The sequence below is a fragment of the Schistocerca nitens genome, chromosome 5 (assembly GCF_023898315.1).
Source record: "Schistocerca nitens isolate TAMUIC-IGC-003100 chromosome 5, iqSchNite1.1, whole genome shotgun sequence".
NCBI classification, from domain to species: domain Eukaryota; kingdom Metazoa; phylum Arthropoda; class Insecta; order Orthoptera; family Acrididae; genus Schistocerca; species Schistocerca nitens.
This window is the reverse complement of record NC_064618.1, coordinates 128094969-128116074: the sequence shown is the minus strand read 5'-3', so window position 1 is coordinate 128116074 and position 21106 is coordinate 128094969. Positions and strand designations below refer to the sequence as shown.

Here is a 21106-nt window from a genome sequence, read left to right as displayed (position 1 = left end):
TTAGAGAAATGTGTAATCACAAGCTGCACCAAGATGGTAGCAGAACGAGTGCTAAACCCAGACTGCAGTACGTACTGAAGACATTGTTCGTATGCTGCTGCTGACAATGAAAGGTGTTCATATTGTTGGTTTCCTCCGCCACGGTAGGTGCTCTTTAAGCGAGGTTCCTGTAGCCGTATTTACAAATTAATTTGTGCTTTGATTGTAAAGTGACTCATTCCACATCAGTGCGATTTATCATGCAAAATGACTCATGGAACATGAAACTAACTGACTAATTAACTAATGAACTAAGTAACTAACCACATATTATGTTCAGAGATATGTGAGCAGCTCGAAAGACTTATTACGTAATAGCATCCTACACATTGTCCTCAGTGCTAAGTATTGTTATTGATGACTGTAGAAGGATATGGGATGGGTTAGACAGAATTTATATTTAGTGTGACGATTGGCAGCTTGTTCCAAATGTAGAAAAATGAAAGTTCATTCGTATCCTTGTTAGCGAGAGTGAAGTTCAAAACTCCATTGCAAAACACCTATGGCCCATGCAAGATGACTTGGGTGCCTACATAATTATTGGTGGTAATAGAAATGTTGTCTATTGCTTTAAAAACTGTAAGACGTGAACGCCTACTCCTCCTATAATAATGCGGCATAATTAATGACAGTATTACGAATTTTCATAATACTGTCATTATTACATCCTGAATTTTCTGTTGTTTGATTTCATAATAGTTATACAGAGTTGGCACTTTAGCATGCGTGTAGGGTGTACAAACTTGGGACCCTTATCTGAGAGGTTACGAAAAGAACTTTGGACGTATTCATCCAAGACATTGTTCAACCTACTCAAAATATTTCATTGGATTTGGAAATGGTCAAGCAGGGACCATCTCCAAAACTGTTCCCCTTTTTTTTTGAGCAAATGCCAAAGGTTACTGCCTTTAAATACCGTTTGGCCTCAGTAGCCAGAGATTGTGATCACATGTGTGTGAGTTGTGTTTGTGTGACTGTGTGTATGTTGTCTATTTCCAATTAAGGCCTTAATGGCCAAAAGCTCACTTTCTGGCAGTCTTCTTCTTCTTCTTCTTCTTCTTTTTTTTTTTTTTTTTTTTTGTGCCTATCTGCAACTCAGCATCTCCACTATATGGTGAGTAGCAACTATCTTTTTCATAATATTATTACATTCCATGCTGGATTTTCCGTTGTTTGATAGAGTCAAATGAAATATAATAGTGCCTTTCGTCTGGGCTGTAAGGTTATACTTGGATCATTCCAGCGACTGGTAGAGAAGGTTGAGGAGACCAGTCTTGCACATGGAGTTTCAGTGAAGCTTAAAATTTACAGCATTGTCCCCAGAGCTGATCATGGCCCCTGGGTTCTGAGTCGAGTAGGACTGAACCACAGACTTTGGAATTTCTGTGGCAAGTTACGCTGTGACTTCCTGGACTTACACCATAGTGTTCAGAACTGTAGGTTCCCCCTAAATGGATCAGATGTGTACTACACATCGGAGTCTCCAACCCAGGTAACTGACGGTGTATTAGGTACAGACAAGGGCTTTTTGGATTAGACGACTCTCCATTCAATGCAGATGATGAGACTTGTAGGAATTTTAAAGGAATGAATGTAAGATCCAAAGAAATGCCTCCCACAGATGAGAGTATCAAAATCCTAGTGAGTAATTGCTGAAGCATTCATAATAAAGTGCCAGACTTCAATGCGCTCCTAAAATACACTGAAGCTCAGATGTGTTTTGGTCATGTAAAGGACATTTGCAGTAATCACTGACCATATCTAATTTATGGAGAAATCTTATAGTGGGCTGCAAATCTTAAAGTTCTTATCTCAGCTGGTGAACTGACTGTTGAATCCATTCCAGTTCATGCAACATGTAAGCACAAGGACACAGTGAACCAGGCCAGAGTACAAACAAAACTTGTGATAATACACACTTATCCCACATGTTCACAGCTGCGCAAATCACACTGCCGTATACGAACTTAGTATAGAAGCAGCTCAAAAACGGCATAAACTAACACTACTAGCACTGCTAAACAATTCAGATCAATACTCAACATTCATGTTGTGTCAATTGTCACAACACCATTGCATCATGAATGAAAGCCAAAGGGCAGTATGGAATGCTCAAGCCAAGCTGGCTATTTTACCTCTGGGATATTTAAAGCTAGAGCCATGCAGTAGAGCTACGTGTCCTTGATACAGAAATAACAATAATAATAATGACTGTAGTTTCCCCTTGCTCTCAGCCATTCACAGTACCAACATAGGAAGGCCATGTTGGCCAATGAGACAAGATCAGGTCAATCAAACGTCCGGATTGTTGCACCCCTGCACCTACTGAGAAGACTGCTGCACTCTTTAGGAACCATATGTTCGGTCTCTCCATGGATATCCTCCCACTGTGGTGATACCTGTGGTTTCTCTGTTGTAGAGGTGAGCAAGCCACTTCACCTCAACAATGTCTTTGGTTATGGGTGGAGAAGTACTCTAAAGAATTTGAAACAAACATTGGATGAGGAATTTGATTTCATTTTAAGTACCACATGTTTATCAGCAGTTTGAATCTTGTTATTCCTGCAACATATGATGGTAAAATTCAGTGTTTGTCTATTTGAGGGTTCCAGTGGAAAACTGCCTAATACTTTGACATGACATACAGGAGCCATGATGTCAAACTACATGTATGTTACTGATGTAGATGTTGAATCCTCTGTATTGTCAAGTAAGTACCACTTGTGTGCAGTAAATAAAATACTCATTGAAGTGGAAAGATTTGCTTCAGCATTAAACAAGAAAAGTGTTTTTGTAATAAATAAAGAAAATGCAATACATTTTGCAGATCACTGACCTTCATGTTTAACAAATATTTCTCAACATTGGCAACAAACATAGCCACGAAAACAATTAAAAGCGAAAATGCCCAAACGTTATATATGCATACACTAAGTGTATCAGCAAAATACATTTCTTTCAAATGATCAGTAACTAAAAAAAATTAAGAAGTTAATACATCACTAAGAAGTACTATTCCATGGTTTGGGGGTATTTCTTCTGTCATATTGATACCTGTCTCTTATTTGGATGGATAATGGCACATTGTTTATCTGCTTAGTGAAATATTTATTTATTTATTGTTCAGCTAATTCAATCTATACAAGATGTAGCCTCTTTAAGTTATTAAATACATTTTTAAGAGGTTTTTCCACGCCTCTCTGTCCGCTGTTGTCTTCTACCAGTTGAAGCCCGCTACTTTCCTGAGTTCCTTATCCCAGCGATCAGGTGGTGTCCCTGGTGGTCTTCGTTTTTCTCTGGTACTCCACTCTAAAACTGATTTTGTCCATCTTCCATTCTTCGTTCGTGCAATATGTCCTGCCCACTGCCATTTTAGAGTCTTGACGCATTCTGTAATATCTTTTACTCCTGTTATTGCTTGAATGTCTTCACTTTTCTGTCGATCTTTCTTAGTGAGACCTAACATTGACCTTTCCATAGCTCTCTGAGCAGTTCTAAGTTTCCTTTTGAAAAATTTATTTAAAGTCCAAGTTTCACAACCGTACGTTAAAACCGGTAGGACACACTGATCAAAAACTGTCTTCTTTAAGTAGACTGGCATGTTAGATTTGAAAACTGTTGCATTCCTTCCATAAGCCCTCCAACCCAGTTTAATTAGACGATAAATTTCAGGTTTCAAATCCCCTTTTGTGTCAATTAATTGCCCCAGATAAGTGAAATATACAGTAGTAAAAGCTGTCCATCAACCTTCGATACAGTGTAAGCAAATAAAATACTATTTCAGGCCAATTCATTCCATCCAGACTTTTCAAAAAATTGTTCAGAAAGTAACCTAAGTATATCACTGACTTGTCTGTTTTTGAGAGGAACTCTGTATATGTGTATTTAATTTTATTTTCCCTTTTGAATTCTGTTCGCAGTAATACATTTATGACCTTGAAAATATTCTTGTTAAGTGAAAAACAGACATTGGATTGCTCATATTATAAAACTGCTAAGAAAAGTTAAAGTTTTGTGACATCCAAGGTACCTGGATTAATGTAGCAGAAACCAGGAGACTACATTAATAGCCTGATCCCATAACATCAATTCTAAACTTATTACTGGGGAACATTAAATATGCCAACCTTAAAGATTAGGCACTTACTCCAGTCCTGTTCATAAATTAGGACCTACTAAATAGTAGAAAATAAAGGAAAGGAAAAATTAATATTTCTTTCCCACATGATCATATTACTTCACAAAAAATGCACCTGAGGTTCTGATTGAAAACCAGACAAAGAACAGAAGTTAAAGAAGAAAGAATTACACCAAATTTTACAATAACTGTTGGAGCAACCATCTTAAGTTGCATTGGAAGTTTTACTTACTTATTTATATATTTATGACTAGTATCAGATGGCTTGTCCATTGTCAAATCATTCATGTACCTAAGTCTTGGATTACAACCAGACATTCGTGTAAATTACCAGTCACAATACATATAAATGTGGCGACAGACGATGTAGTGTCCACACAACTCAACACTGTATGTTAAAATATAAACTTACTTCATGGTAATTGTGTTGTGATATCATTCCATTTGGAGTGATATCACAGCACAGGGTGAAAAGTATTTAAACCAACAACCTCTGGGAGGCTGTAGGGGACATTAAAACAAATATTTTTCCCTAATGTCATTTTTTCCTATGAGGATTATTTAAACCGGTGGAGGCCATATTACGCTCTTCAGTTGTAGGCAACTGCTGTCCTCCATTGTAGTAGTGCATTGTCTCTGTTTACTAATGGAGCGATACATCTGGAGTGAATACACAGCGGGTTTATCAACAACAATATCCTAATCGCCATACTCTACATCATACGACCTTTGCTGCTGTGTACCAGCGTCTGCATGAGACCGGGTCATTTAGCAGATTACCTGGACAGGGACGCTGTCACACGGTAAGAACACTGCAATTTGAGGAAGCTATCTTGCAGCATGTGGAGCTGGTTCCTTCAATCAGCACTCATGCAATTGCATGTAACATGGGGACGAATCAGACGAATGTAAGGACAGTCCTTCGAGAGCAATTGTTATGTCCATTTCACTTACAGCATGTCCACAACATGGAACCAGTTGATTATCCACCCAGAGCACAGTTTTCGCAGTGGTACCTGGAACAGTGTGAAATGCATCCTACATTTCCATCCTCTATGTTGTTTACCGATGAAGCAACGTTCGGGCGTGATGGAGTCTTCAACATGCACAATTAGCATGTTTGGAGGGAGGATAACTCACGTGCCACAGTTACTAGCCCTCATCAAGTGCAGTTCTTCGTTAATGTGTGGGGACTGTTTAATTTGGACATATCTGCTGCCTAGGCCATTAAATGACAGGCGCTATTACAATTTTCTCGCCAGAGCATTGCCAGAATTGCTGGAAGACGTCCCGCTCCGTACAAGACAACGCATGTGGTTCCAACATGACGGGGCGCCGGCACGTTTCACTCGTCGTGTGGGTCGATTCCTGGACTGATGGTTCCCAGAATGTGGATTGGCAGAGGTGGTCATGTACCATGGCCTTCTCGATCCCCAGATATGTCCCCTCTGGTCTTTTTTGTTTGGGGAGAGATGCGCAACCTTGTTTACGCAGCTCCTGTTGCATCAGAAGAGGATCTGGTTGCCCGGATAGTAGTAGCAGCAGCAGGAACAATTCCGGATACTCCTGGGGTTTTTGCCGTGTCAGACAGAACATGATCCGACGGTGTAACCTGTGTTTACATGTCAATGGAGGCATTTTTGAAAATCTACTGTAATTGAAATTGGGTTGTGTTAATATGTTGTCTCTTGGTCATAAAAAAATGGAAAAGTGTTTGTTGGTTCAATTAATTTGCCGCCAGAGAAATCTTCTTCTACCGGTTTAAATACTCCTCATAGGAAAAAATGACATTGGGGAAAAATATTTGTTTTGATGTTACCTACAACCTCCCAGAGTTTGTCGGTTTAAATACTTTTCACCCTGTATAATAACCATGAATACTTCATATGTCCCTTCTATTTGGTCCAGTCACATTAATGTGACCACAGCCTATGTTCGACATCCACATGCAAGAACCACTCACAGATGATATGTGACAGCACTAGCAGCATAGGGTGTATAAAGCAAGTTGGGAGTATGTGGAAAACAGTGAAGTCGTTGTCATAATGTGGAAATGGTGTGGTTTATCTGATACCCATCATCATTAACTTTTGGGCCAAGTGTGAAAGAATTCAGAAACTGCTAAGTTTGTAAACTGTTTACCTACCCCCTTGGTTAAAGTATACTGTGCGTGGCAAAATGTTGCTATCCAAAACCAGTGCCAAGGAATCTGTGATGCACCACGGGTCATAGATGATAGGGTTGAACAACGGCTGCGGAACTGTGTACGGGTGAACAGACCTTCAGCTGTGGAGCAACTGACCACCCACATGAACAAAGAGTACCATCAGTGTCTCCTCAATGACCGATGTACATCAACAACAAAGGCTAGAATTTGCGTGCCAGTACTGCAACTGGACATCCACTTAGTGGCGAAGGTGACCTTTTCTGATGAGTCACATTTTATTCTCCATTGGACAGGTTGCCATTGACATGGATGACGTGAAACGTATGAAAGCAGAAGGTTCCGTACTAGAGGAGGGAGTGTTATGGTCGGAGAATGTTTTCATGGAATACCCTGGGTGATCTTGTCATTCTGGAAGGCACAGCAGAGCAACACAAGTAAAATATCTGTCCTTGGGGACCATGTCCACCACTACATGCATTTTGCTTCGCCTTAGTACAATGGCATCTACCAGCAGGACAATGCAACATGTCACACAGTTTGCAGTGTACGTGTGTGGTTGGAAGAGCATAACGATGAGTTTACCTAACTGCCTTGGCCACCAAACTCCCCAATTTTAAAAATCAAGAACCTTTGGGAGCACCTGAATCGGGCTCTTTGCACCACGGATCCTCAAGCAAGAAACCCAGTGCAGCTGGTCATGGTACTGGAGTCTTCATGGTTCCACATAACTGTCGGTACCATACAGAATGTCACTGATTCTCTTCTTGCATGTCTTGCAACAGTCCACACTGCAAAATGTGGTTAGTAAGGCTTTTGACAGGTGGTCACATTAATGTGACTAGACAGTGTACTGTAACAAGTATCTTATCACTTGACAAACCTATGCAGAGCATATACCTGATCACCTGATAATACTGCACTGTGAGATTTACTACATCGTCGAGCAGTGCTGCCAACTGCCTCATGTAGGGCCCTTGATTCAGTGAAAAAAGACTAATATTACTGATAATGGCTATAACTCAAAAATAAACTTTTACAAACCTTTCACTTTATGAATTGGAACTGCCCATGGGCAAAAATAGGATGGGTATAGCAGCAGGTCTACATGACAAGCAGATCAAGCAACTTAAATATTTTTGCCCTAAAACAAAGAAGTGGCTACTGCAGTTGCTGAATAACTATGTTCAATCCAAGAATATAGAGGAAAGCTGAAGCTATAGATATATTAAAAATACTGCAAAGATCAAAGCAATCCAAAAAGCTGTTTGCGAATTTCTGAGTTATGATTCCTTTACAAGGTGTTGGATAGGCTAAATCTGCAAAGATTGATAGAATAGAATGACTTGTTCGTGATCCTAGAACAAGCAGGCTTTAGGGCAGGAAAGAGCTGTTCATTTAAAATTACTGGTCTTAATTAACCTATAGAAGACGAACGTGAAAGAAACCACATTACAAGGGCTAATCTTCATATCCCTTACAACAGCTTGTGGTACTGTGATTCATTGTGCTTTATGAAAAAGTCTTCAAAACACAGAACGCTATTTCTTAACCTACTCTATAAGAAATCTCTTTCAGTGAAATTTCAAGGCCAGAGAAGCAAATGGAGGAGACAAGAAAAGGCTCACCTCAAGGAGATGTGCTACTATCATCTGTGTATAACATTTTCACAGATCATCAGTGTCTTCCTGATAGTGTCCTAAGTTCCATCTGTGAATGGAGACAGTAGAGGAGAGACTGATGACAGCTCTAGACACCTTCTTTGCATATTATGAAAGGAACCTACTCAAATAAAAAAAAAAAAAATGTTTTCGCCTGAGGAATAAAGGCAAAAAGGAGTATAAACTTTCATTGAAAGTTAAAACTCTGGAACATTGTACAACTCTAAAGTATCTTGGGATTTTGCTTGACTGCACCATGCCTTTTAAGTAGCTCTGGCTGAATATTGAGCTACAAGAAATGTGACACCTCAGGTTTCCTTGGTGTGACTTATTAATGGTGTGCTTCTGAGAGCCATTTCCATTTTATGCACAATATTTAGCGACCAACCCAATCATCTTCTTTTCAAGTACTGCAAGTTTAGCTGGTATGTATTTGACTCCAACCAGACTGTGAACTGTTAAGACTCTTGCACGACTATTTCCTCTTTTCTAGGCATGTTAGCTAACAGAAGCCCAGACACATCCCTGGGTCACAGGATATATAGAAAACCCATCACACAGACTTCTGTGTCCACAACTTGAGCCATCAATGTCTGTCACAAAGAAATTTAATGCTAAAGGTTGTGGTCCATAGAGTTCAAACATTTTAAGACAAGGAGAGCATTGTCAAAGAATTACAACATGTGCAAATAGTATTCCAGAGGAATGGCTGCTCACAAATTGTTGTTGCAGTCAAAATGAAGAGGAAGAAGTTGAGACAGAGACAGAAAAGTAAAAAATTTCTTCTTATCTATCAGGAAGATCGGTACACTCCAACAGAAGCATGAATCCAGTGTATTTCGCACGTCACCAGAGACAAAAAAATCTTCTTCTTTGTAGTGTTAAAGACTGTCTAGCAATCCAAAAGTCAGGTATGTACTGCATGCCATGTGAATGTGCAATGTCGCACATGTGGCAGACTATTAGAACAGTTGAAGAGAGAGGCATGGAACATCAGTGACACAGTCTACTAAAACAACAAAACTGCTTCAAATATAATCATGAAATAAAAAGCAATGAGACCAGTGTTGGGGTGCAAATGCTATTTCTGGGATAGCATAATTAAGGAGTGTTTCGAAATGATGATGTCAGAAAACCTAGTAAACTGGGGCGTAGGTTTCAATTCGAGCAGGTCTGGCACTTAATTTTGTAAGGTCTCATGGGCCACCACATGCACCATAGCTGGAAAACACTGAGAGAATGTGCATATCATGGGATATTGGTGCAGGCCCTGAAATCAAAACAGCATCAAAGAATGTGGTATACGTCAGGAGTCAGACTCAGCTATAAATAGTATTGCGAGAATGCCAGTAGTTCACAGTGTAGTTGGAGTCCAGGCAGTAATTACACATAACAGTAGAATTCATAGCATCCAAATAAGATGGCTGGATCACTTGTTAAAATGTTGTGCACAAAATGGAAGCTACATCTCAGCTGAACTCCCATAAGAATACCATGGAGGTGAAAGGTGCTGCCAGAAATAATGTTGTGCACAATTGCATTCTCTGTGTGCTACTCCACTGATGAATACGTACCATACCAAAGAAGTGTATTTGACTATCAATGAGGTATGTTGCATCACTACATGTTGTCTACAGCCCAGTCCTCTGGAGGAGCTAATTGGCTTGCTGGAGGCCCCACTCCTGACAAGAAGTAACAGCCACAAAAGTGAAGGCTAAAACAACATCAGAATCTCATCCTTTCTTTAGCTACCAGCAAGCTTGCCCATAATTGAAGTCAAGAAAAAGTTTTCTCAAGGCTAGTAAGTAACTCATAGCACCATCACAGCAAACAATGTTACAACTGTGGCACACTATAAGCCAACATCTGGAAATATAGATTATACCGGAAACAGGGCTCCCTCTTGGCCACACAGAAGAATGGATGACCTGTTAGTTACTCAAATGATTCTGTTCTGATGTCACAGGGAGCACAACTAATTTCCAGATGTGGAACTGCTATGTAGATCTAGTGTTTCGTGAACATGGGACTAGTATACCTCAGCGCATAATGTCGTCTAAGCCCAACCTTAAGCTCCATGAAGAACTTTGCAAAAGCTATGATTTCTGCACTTGGGGTTGCCTAATTCTGGTCTGCCACTGACCAAAATTGCCTCCATAGCCGAGATCACTTAACGTGCGCTTGTGTGTTTGAGGTCAATTTGGAGGTGAGGCGATTCAAATCGTGGTGGTGGATGAAATTTTCACTCTCACTATATGGCTGGCAAGGGAAAGAGAGGTGGTGGCTTAAAGTTCCTGATCACAAGACTTTGCACCAATTTCCTGGATTAAACCCCAAACCACACCACAGTGTCTCATGATGAGAGGGCATGTGGCACTGTTGATGATGAGCTGTCTGTCTGCTTTTGACACGATAAATTAATGAATAAATGTCAATTTTGAATTCAATGGCTCCAACTCAAAGTTTAGCTCTTATCGTTACCATAATATATTTTGTGCTGAACAGTTTCATCATAGCAAATTGCTTGATTTTCAAAAATGACAAATTTACAGCATAAGTAACTTATGACTTGTGCTTTTTGCATAATGTTGGGTATAGAAGTTTTTATGTACAAAGCATTGCCAGATCTAGAGGTGATTTACAGTCAGTCATTGTTTTGCAACCATTTTTGCCTCATTTTATACAGCTACTGTACATTTTGAAAGGGGGATATGTATTGTATTCTCAATTTTTTCTTGTTTCCAGCTATTTCATCAACTACTTCAACAAAACCACAACGTGGGATGACCCTCGATCACGCTACAAGCAACTGGCTCAAAACATTCCACAGCATGTACCTGTTCTTGAGCCTATTCCATTACAGGTCTGTTACTGTTTAATTATATATTTCTTTGAATATTTCTAACTGAAGTTATATGCACATTTTAGTGAGGAAAGTAAAAGTTCTTTAATTTAAAATTTTGTAATTTGTAGCTGACAAGAACAGTTTTATAAAGTAAAAGTTGGTGTATGTATAATGGACAATAAAGAATGCAATGGAAACAATTCTGCAGTTTTTTTTGTCTTTAAGGGACTAAACCTGAAGGCTTTCAGCCCCACTATTGCTGTCAGTACTCTCTCTAGGCCTGAGTTCTTTTTAACAATGTAAGTATAGTGCAGAAACTCTGGGGGTAACATGAAGGTCAGCCAGTCAAGTGGCCAGTGTACTGTAAGTCTGCACTCGTGTTAGCTAGTTGCAACGGCATTTCTAAACATTTTATAAAATAGTCTACACACATTGTAAGGTAATCGCTAAATTTGATCATCTTCAAAAGTGTGTTCTTAAGTGTGGATTTCTGAAGACTCAGAAAAAGTAGATATCCCCTGTTCGCAAGTCAAAAGTAGGAAGATAGCTGAAGGCATTTAATTAAAAGAAACCAGTTTTAAAATGCCAGGCTGTTCCATTAGACTGCCAGGGAAAGGGATTAGCAAGAAGAGATGTGTCAGTAATGTTGAAGTCATTAGAGTCAGTGCTGGCTCAGTCTCGTACATGTGGAGAAAGAAATTGGCCGTGATGTTATTTAAGGAACCACTACTGCATTAGGCTGGAATGATTTAGATGAACTGTGGACAACCTAAATCAGGCTGCATGGATGGAGATTTGAAACATGCACTTTCTGAATTGAAGTCCACGGTAAACAAGCACCATGTATCTTAGTCATGTACAAGGTGGAGGAAATAAGTGGCAGGGGACTATTCGGGTTGGTAAATGGAACTACTGTCACTAAGTAACACTGCAGAGCTAAGTAAGTTATTGTCTGAGTAATTCAGCTGGCTTGAATTGGAAGGAGAGGAGTGGAGCAAAGAGGAAAGGTGTACTAGCACCAACATGATTGTAATTTTCCAATTGCAATTTCACCTGCACTTGTAAGGGTGCGAATTTCATGTTCCATCTGTAATTTATTTGTTCTTTTTTCTTTCCTTCTTTGTGCTTATGATAACACAACTTTTGAACATCATTCCCGTGGTCTTATCCTCAATCATTTTCTTTTTCCTCCACCATAGAAATACTGTTTTCCATCTTTAGTATGCTACTATTAAAGGTAACAGAAGAATATGTCAACAGCAGCTTTCTTCCAGTTTTTATCATTCAGGTTTATTTTACTGAGACACTTCGGAGGGTAGTCACAAAGTTTTAATTATCACTTCAAAGAAGACAAAAGTGTACCAGTGAAACTTGATGATGGTGTCATTCGTCACTTTATATTCAGTCTCCAATACAACACATTTTTTGCAAGAGTGGATGACTTGGTGTGGACCTTGGTTGCAGAAGTATGGATTTTGGCTGTTCAATAAACATTTCACCTCAAGAGTCACTCTGTCATCATTCTGGAATTCTCCATGCAGTGGTTTCTTCAGCTGAGGAAAGGAGAATACGTAACTGAGTGCAATGTCAGGAAACCGGAGGGGAGGGGGAGGGGGGGGCGGGAGTCAAATTTTTATAGCCCAAAGAAATGGCGAATGTAACTGTGTTCTGCACAATGAACTGGAGTGCTGTTGTGGACCCAAAACACCTGCTTGCTCAGCTTCCCACAATGCTTCCTCTGTGACCTCATCAGGAGAGTTCAGTAGTATGCTGCTGTGATGTTTTTGCCCCTTGCGAGCATGATCTGTTAGCACTATACCCTGAAAGTTCCAAAAATACCCAGTTTAATATTGCTTGATGATGGTTGGGTCTTTGCCTCTTTTGGCAACAGTTAATGCATTTTTCCACTGCTTGTTTTGTTCCAAGGTCAGAATGGTAGACCCAACACTCACCCATGGCAATTAAGTGGCTAATGAAGTGATATGGGTTGGCTTGACACATCTGTAACATTTTGACTGCTGCCTCAGTTTGATGGGCGTTTTGAATGGGTGTGAGCATTCGTGTAACCCAGAAGGTGATGACCTTTATTGTGCTCAAAATGCCATGCAAGATGTTGAAAACAGATCCTTTTGTGTCTCTCATTTTTTTTCCACGATTGCCTCAATTGTGATAAGCTGGTCTTTAGATATTGTGGTGAGGGGATTTCAGTGCATTTAAGGACGGCTGACGTGCATCTCCAAACAAACAAAGTTATACAGGGTATCCCAGGAGAAATGGTCCGAGTTCAGTGATGTGACTGGAGCTATCATTAGGAGCAAGGAAAAGTGCATAACTTAAGAGCTTTGAGCACTTCTTCATCTTCGATACTGTTCCTTCTATTGCAAGATCTTTGCTTCCCATATTTTGAGAGGAATAAAATGTAGTAATCATGGGCTCTAAAATGCATACCTTAAAAACTATGAGCACTTTTTCAGCTTTGCTGCTATGAAACACATCACGTCTACAGAAAAAGTGCTCATAGCTCTTAAGGTATGCATTTTAGAGCCCACATTTACTAGACTTTTTTGCTTTAAATGATCATGCCTGAAAATTGACCATTTCTCTTGGAATACCCTGTATAACTTTATTATTTTGAAGTGTTGTTAAAACTTGATACAGGTTTCTTGTGTTTGTGGGCATTCTATTGTGTCTTAGTTTTGCTGATTTTGAGATTCCTTTTCTTTACTTTTAATTTTGTTCCAAATGTTTAGCTTTTATTGTGTTATTGATCTGTTTCTTCTCATAGTACATCATTATCTAGAGATGGAAGTGCTTGAACTCAGAGGTTCTTTCAATGATATCACAATTATGATTAATGTTAATGGAGAGATAGCACTTTCTTGCTGAATACCACTTTGTTTCACAACATGTGATGTGCATTCTCCATCTGCAGACAGCAATAAGATATGTGAACCATCTTTACTTTATCTTGCAATGAATCTGACATAATCCTGTTAATTCATTCCCTGGTTACCTTCTGTGAATGATATCAGTAATATTTTCTTTGTGTAAAAGAACCATCATGAGTCTTTCTAAGATTCCAATATTTATTGTATTTCAATCATTTAGTGTATATGAAGTCTGTGTAACTTACAAGGGAACCTCCCCATCGCACCCCCCTCAGATTTAGTTATAAGTTGGCACAGTGGATAGGCCTTGAAAAACTGAACACAGATCAATCGAGAAAACAGGAAGAAGTTGTGTGGAACTATGAAAAAGATAAGCAAAATATATAAACTGAGTAGTACATGCGCAAGATAGGCAACATCAAGGAGAGTGTGAGCTCAGGGGCGCCATGGTCCCGTGGTTAGCGTGAGCAGCTGCGGAACGAGAGATCCTTGGTTCAAGTCTTCCCTCAAGTGAAAAGTTTAATTTTTATTTTCAGACAATTATCAAAGTTCAGGCACTCACACGTAATCAACTTCTCTCTCCAAAATTCCAGGACATGTTCAGATTTGCTTGGACATATGCAGGATTTGACGGTCTAAACACGGAAAAATTTGAAAACGTTAAAAATACATATTTTGACAGAGCACAGGGAAAACTGTGCAACTGTGAAAAATGTTGCATTCATTTGTTGCAGTTTATGTGACAAACTCTTATGTTTTCATCACTTTTTTGGGAGTGATTATCACATCCACAAGAAAACCTAAATCAGGCGAGGTGGAAGAGTCTTTTTACCCATTCGCCAAGTGTACAAGTTAGGTGGGTCGACAACATATTCCTGTCATGTGATGCACATGCCGTCACCAGTGTCGTATAGAATATATCAGACGTGTTTTCCTGTGGAGGAATCGGTTGACCTATGACCTTGCGATCAAATGTTTACGGTTCCCATTGGAGAGGCACGTCCTTTTGTCTACTAATCGCACAGTTTTGTGGTGCAGTCGCAAAACACAGACATTAAACTTATTACAGTGAACAGAGACGTCAATGAACGGACAAATCATAACTTTGTGAAAAATAAACTTTTCACTCGAGGGAAGTCTTGAACCAAGGACGTCTCATTTCGCAGCTGCTCACGCTAACCAAGGGACCACAGCGCCCCTTAGCTCACGCTACCCTTGATGTTGCCTATCTTGTGCATGGACTACTCAGTTTGTATATTTAGCTTATTTTTTTCATAGTTCCACACAACTTCTTCCTGTTTTCTCGATTGATCTGTGCTCAGTTTTTCAAGGCCTATCCACTGTGCCAACTTACAACTAAATCTGAGGGGGGTGCGATGGGGAGGTTCCCTTGTTAGAACTTTACAAAAATTTGATTCTCCTCTTACTTCTCTATAAAGCTGCAATTAAATATTCACAATCTAAAGATTGATTGACATAATGTTCCCAAGACGTATGCTGCTCTTTTTAAATGCCCAAGATCCCGTATACTTAAATACACAATAGGAGTCTCATTCCATGTCCATTTCTTCTGTTTAAAATATTTGACAGTAGATCACAAATCCCAACTACTACTGCTGCTGCTGCTGCTCCTGCTGCTGCAGCTGTTGCCACCACCACCACCGCCACCACCACCACTACTACTACTACCACCAAGTGTGGTGTGGTTCAGAAATCTGGCGTCAGTGGTTTCCTGTGGCCAGTACTGCCCATAAACTCTCAGTATTGTACATCTTGAATGCTTTGTTTACCTATTTTCTGCATCTCTGATTTGACTTTCTCACTCCTTTATAGAAGTTAATTGCAGACAGTAATTTCCTCTAACTGCTTTTCCATTGATGATGCTACCTTTCTGAAGAAAGAGACCTTTTTTATTTTGCGAAAAGTCAGTTTCATGTGATTTAATTGTCTTATCATTTCCTTTCTGCCAATACCTCTTTGACATAAAGTTGATCTATAAATGGTAGCATTGTTCATATTTTTAAGGTAAGCTCATTCAGTGAGGTGATAGAGCCTTAACAATTATTTTACTCTTTACAGAGCTCCTTGTTTTTATTTGATTCAGTTTTACGTCGTAATGTATTTCAAGCATTTTTGTGAGACCCAGCTTGAAATTTAACTCTCATTCTTTTTTCGCGATGAGTGTTACTGCATCTGTTAACAATAAGATTCCATTTTGGCATAGAACCTTGATAATGCCACCAGTTTCTGATAGCTTTTATTTTGCTTCATCCAACCACTTCTAGTGTGTGTTCTTATCTTACAATTTTTCTAGTTTAAGCTTCCCGTTGATGTCTTTTGAACCTGACTATAGCAATCTGTTGTTTATAGAGGTTCTATATCACCTTTTCATTTTCATATTTAATACACACACTGATGAGCCAAAACATTATGATCAGCTGCTTAGTTGCTTGTTGTTCCACCTATTTAATGCAGTACTGCAACGATTGTGGAATCGCCAAATCTTCGGTAGGTTTCTGGAGGTATGTAGCTCCAAATGAAATATACACAGGTCGCTCAGTTCCCGAAATTATGGGCTGGTGGTTTGCAGGTGTGGAGCTTGTGTCCAGTAGCATCCCAGATGTGTTCCTCGAGATGTAGATCAGGCAAATCTGGTGTTGAAGACATCAATGTTAGTTTACTGTCAGGCTCCTCAAGCCACTGCAACACTATTGTATTATTAACTCATGTCCCAAGGAAGCCCAGGGAATGTCCCATATTGCACAACACTGCCCCCACTGGCCTGCATTTGTGGCTCAGGCCTGTTTCAAGCAGCCACGTGACTGGATGACGGTGTATCCAGACGGGACCATCAACCTGATGTAGCAAGAAAAGTGATTCACCTGACGGGATGAAATGTTTCCATTGTTTTACTGTCCAGTTGTAATTATCTTGTGCCCACAATAACAGCAGTTGACACTGTCATCAAATCAACATGAGAACACAGAGGTCGTCTGCTACGAAGTTCTGTGTTTGACAATGTGGACTAAACGTAGCACTCTGCAAAACTTGTGCTGACACCAGCATTCTGTTGTCATCGGAGCCCACAATTTGCTGCCTATCTAACATCCAACATATTTTGGTCTAAGTGTGGTTGCAACATCCATCCACCACTCTCCATAGATGCTCGTGACGATAGCATGTGAACGACCACCAGCTTTGCAGTTTCTGAGATGCTCTTTCCCAGTTACTGGGTCATAATAATCTGCCCTATATCGAAGTTGCTTATGTCATTGGATTTGCCCATTGGTGGCCTGTATCATCACTGGAATGATTCCCATTAGGGTCTGCTGCGATTATATACTTTCTTTACTGTGTTGTATGTACGCAGTATCCCCAGTGACATTCAGCCTCGCAGTGGTTAGTGCTCATAATGTTTTGGCTCATCAGTGTGTTTCTCTTAGTACATTGATTGACTGACTCCACAAAACATTTTGAAGCTAGTTCTTTTTTTCCCTTCAATATCTGTGTGGGAGTTTTAGATAAGCTTCCGTATTTAATTTTATGACAGAGTTTAGACTTTGTTACTACTACCATGGTTATTGCTGAGTTCTTCAATTAGACTATTTTGGTGGTTTCCTTTTCCTATTGCCACCAATTTTCAGACATCAATTTTCAGTTCTGCGATTTTATTTTCAGGCCCATTTATCCTTTTATTTATTAATTTACCAGTTGCAGCCCTTATTTCTTTGTCAAGCAACAGTAAATCCAAGTTGGAATACTAACAATATTATGAGATGAAGAAATTGCTACTCACCATAAAGTTATCACATTGAGTTGCAGACCGAGTGAGGTAGTGCAGTGGTTAGCACACTGGAGTCGCATTCAGGAGGATGACGGTTCAAATCCTCATCTAACCTTCCAGATATAGGTTTCTGGGATTTCCGTAAATCACTTAAGGCAATTGCTGGGATGGTTCCTGTGAAAGGGCACATACCATTTGCTTCTCTGTCCTTCCCTAATCCGAGCTTGTTCTCCATCTCTAAAGACTTCATTGTAGGGTCGTTGAACACCAATCTCCTCCTCAAGTGGCAGACAGTCAACAAAAGCACTGTTACTCACTGAGCTTTCAGCTAAAGCCTTTTTCAGAAAGGAAAACACACACACATTCACACAAACAAGCACACCTCATGCACCATACCGCAAATATTCTGATATCTGATTCACATTGTATTGTCAGTGTCGTCTGCGTGCAATTCACGGCTACATGACCGTGAAGTTTCTTGGTGCAGCGTCTCATCCCCCGAATTCTTCCTGCAGATAATTATAATTAGTACTGTTGATCACATTTCTTCCTTCAACCTAGCATATTTTTGCATACATCTGCCTGTTCCTTATGAATTTGTGAATCTGAAAGTAACCAATCCCCACCCCCCTCTCTCCCTCTCTCTTGCATGTATTTTTACTCATTTTTGTGTGCTTTTATTTACTTGTGCATATTTTTTATGCATCTGTGTGAATTTTTACATGTCAGCATGTATTTTTATACATCATCTTCTGTTATCCACCTCCCCTCATGACCATCTAATGCCTTCATTTGCCCATTTCTTACATCATTACCCTTCCCCCCAACTCCATCCCAGCCACAATGAACCCCTGCCCCATATTTCTGTTCCAGTTCAGAAAAGTGTCTCTTTCCATGGCTGAAACACGGTGCCACATCCTGTTCCTTAGATGGTGCCTAAACCATGGAATCCTCTCTCCCCACCTCCTCACCCCCCAAATTGCCTAATCATAAAAATTCCTTTTTCTGTATCCCACTTCTCCTTTCACAGTGACCATCTTTTCAAATGCCACCAATCCCTGTCCCTCAAAACCTGGTATTGCACAAATGCACCTTCATGGCACAGACATGCCAAAACCACCTCTATTCCCTTTGCAAGATACTGTTGCTCTGCAATGCCTACTACATACATCACATCTCTGAAATTGAATCCCTTGCCCTCCAGCACTTGGAAAATTATTCCAGACACCTTCTCCATAGGTCATCCAACCTGCTGACATGCTACTGCCACCTGGGGGTACCACTATCAAACTCTTACCCCATTCACAATGTTCCTGCTTGACAACCCCCTCACAGCACTCAGACCCTTCCTAGCTGACTTTTTCATCTTGCCACATCCTCGAAAACCCCTACTAAATACAGAGCCAAAACAATCCCAGAACACTGTTGCTAACTTTCCCTCCAAAATCCTCAGCACCATTGAAGTTTCAGTCCTATCCAAAGGCCTCACCTTCAACCCTACACCCAAATTTAATCACATTGGACTTGCCAGAGACCTGCTCTCTTTGTTCCAATCCCTGCAATGGAAACACTTCTTTGCCACCAGTCCCTTCAACCAAAGCCAACCTGATACCAACACTGTACGCTCTCCCATTTCGTACCACTATCCAACCATGATCCTCTCGGGTCCCACCTAACCACTCGCTGGTCACCTTCGAGGAATTCCGTACCTTCAACTTTGCATCATCCTTCCACAGATCCCTTCCTAAGAAACCAACCTTTCAGCAGAAGAACAGACAGCCACATACACACTCAAAACAGATCCTCACCTATTCATTCTACCTGTAGACAAAGGTTCCATAATTGTCATTATGAATTGCAGTGACTACGTAGCGGAAAGCCTGTGCCAATTGTCGGACTCCTCCGCCTATAAATTTTGCAGAGTGATGCCAACCTCTTCCTTGAATCCATTTACCTCCTCACTCTTATGACATGCTCCTCAAAATCCACAAACTCAACAATTTTGACTGATTATTGTGCCCCCACTGAAAGAATTTTGGCTCTCATTGATCAACACCTCCAACCAATTGCCAGAAATTTAGCCTCTCATGTCGAAGATATCAACCACTTCCCGCACCAACTCACCACCATTCCCACCCCATTTTATTTCATGGACCCCTACTAGTCACTGTTGATGCCCTTTCCTCGTGGACCCCTACTAGTCACTGTTGATGCCCTTTCCTATACACCAACATCCCTCAAGCCCATGGTATTGGTGTTACTGGACACTATCTCTTCCACTGTCTGTCAGATTCTGAACCCACTACCTCATTCCTCAAACACCTTACTAACTTCATCGTAACACACAACTGCTTCTACTTTGAAGGGGAGGTAAACAAACATACCCATTGCACTACCATGGGCACCCACATATACCCTCCTATGCCAGCCCATTCGTGGGCCTCCTAAAGGAAACCTTCCTAGCCTCTCAAAACCCCCAATTCGTGGTCTGGTTCAGGTTCATTGATAGCCCATTCGTGGGCCTCCTAAAGGAAACCTTCCTAGCCTCTCAAAACCCCCAATTCGTGGTCTGGTTCAGGTTCATTGATGTCATCTTGATGATCTGGTCTCAAGACTGAAACTCCCTATCTTCATTCCTTCACATCCTCAACACCTTCTCTCCCATCCACTTCACCTTGTCCTCTTCAGCCCAGCATGCCACCTTTCTTTGCCACTCTTTGGCAGGTTTGTGCTTGGGTACCACAAGGCCCCAGCGTTTGCAGCATCTTTCCCCTTCCATGCTGCATGTCTATGATCTTGCTATTCTTTCTCCCCTTGCTTGGAGAACATGTCTGGGGTGTTATTGGGAATGTTCTGCATTGTCCGTTGCTGACACAAGAACAGTCTCACCACTGTTTTTCATTCCCTTTTCCTTTCTTTGTTTCCATTCTCCTGTTCTTCCTCCACTTTGGCGTTTGAGGCTCCCCTTTTTCTTCTTTCTCCCTGTGTGCTCCAGAAGGCCACCCCACATGTCTGACATGTAACAGGTGACAGGGTAACGTGTAAATCCCAGCTCCAGGTCAACAGGTACGGTTCTCACATACCCCTTGGTACAGGCCAGGACCAGGGAGGGGTGATTGCCTGAGCTGCTACGTGCCCAAATTGCCAATTGGTCCCTCTGTCAGGTGTTCCAGATGTGTGACCTGAGGTGTGTACAATCACCCAAGGCGGGTGCACTCCCTTGTGAAGGAGGCCCCAGTTGGAAGGAGCGCACCATTGGAGACAGGCCCTTGTGGGCGATCTTCTTGCAATGAACCAACCATCTTCACAATCACTGTCTACAAAATGTAAACGGAATGAGGCCAATGATTCGAAGACCATTCCAGCTGCACCATGGTTCTTTGTAATTCCACGTACTAAAGACGGTCAGTGCTTCACAACAGTCAAACCATTATTATCCAGAAATGTGTTGCAATTGCCTGCCCTGTGAAACCTTGCTCTCATTTACAGAACGGCACTTTGTTTTTGGAGGCTTTGTCTGATTCTCAAGCACAGTAACTGTTTGCTGCCTCACTTCTCCATGGCTATCCTGATCGTGTCAAGCCCCA

The 21106-nt window shown here is 40.8% G+C and overlaps 1 protein-coding gene across 3 annotated transcripts in view; it reads left to right on the top strand.

Moving 5' to 3' along the window:
• Positions 1 to 21106, top strand: part of LOC126260917 (BAG family molecular chaperone regulator 3) — a 177119-nt gene that overhangs the window by 41747 nt on the left and 114266 nt on the right. For all 3 annotated transcript variants that reach the window (XM_049958376.1, XM_049958377.1, XM_049958378.1), the window contains exon 2: positions 10748 to 10865. In XM_049958376.1, coding sequence (XP_049814333.1) covers positions 10748 to 10865 — 118 coding nt within the window. The remainder of the gene's footprint in view (positions 1 to 10747; positions 10866 to 21106) is intronic.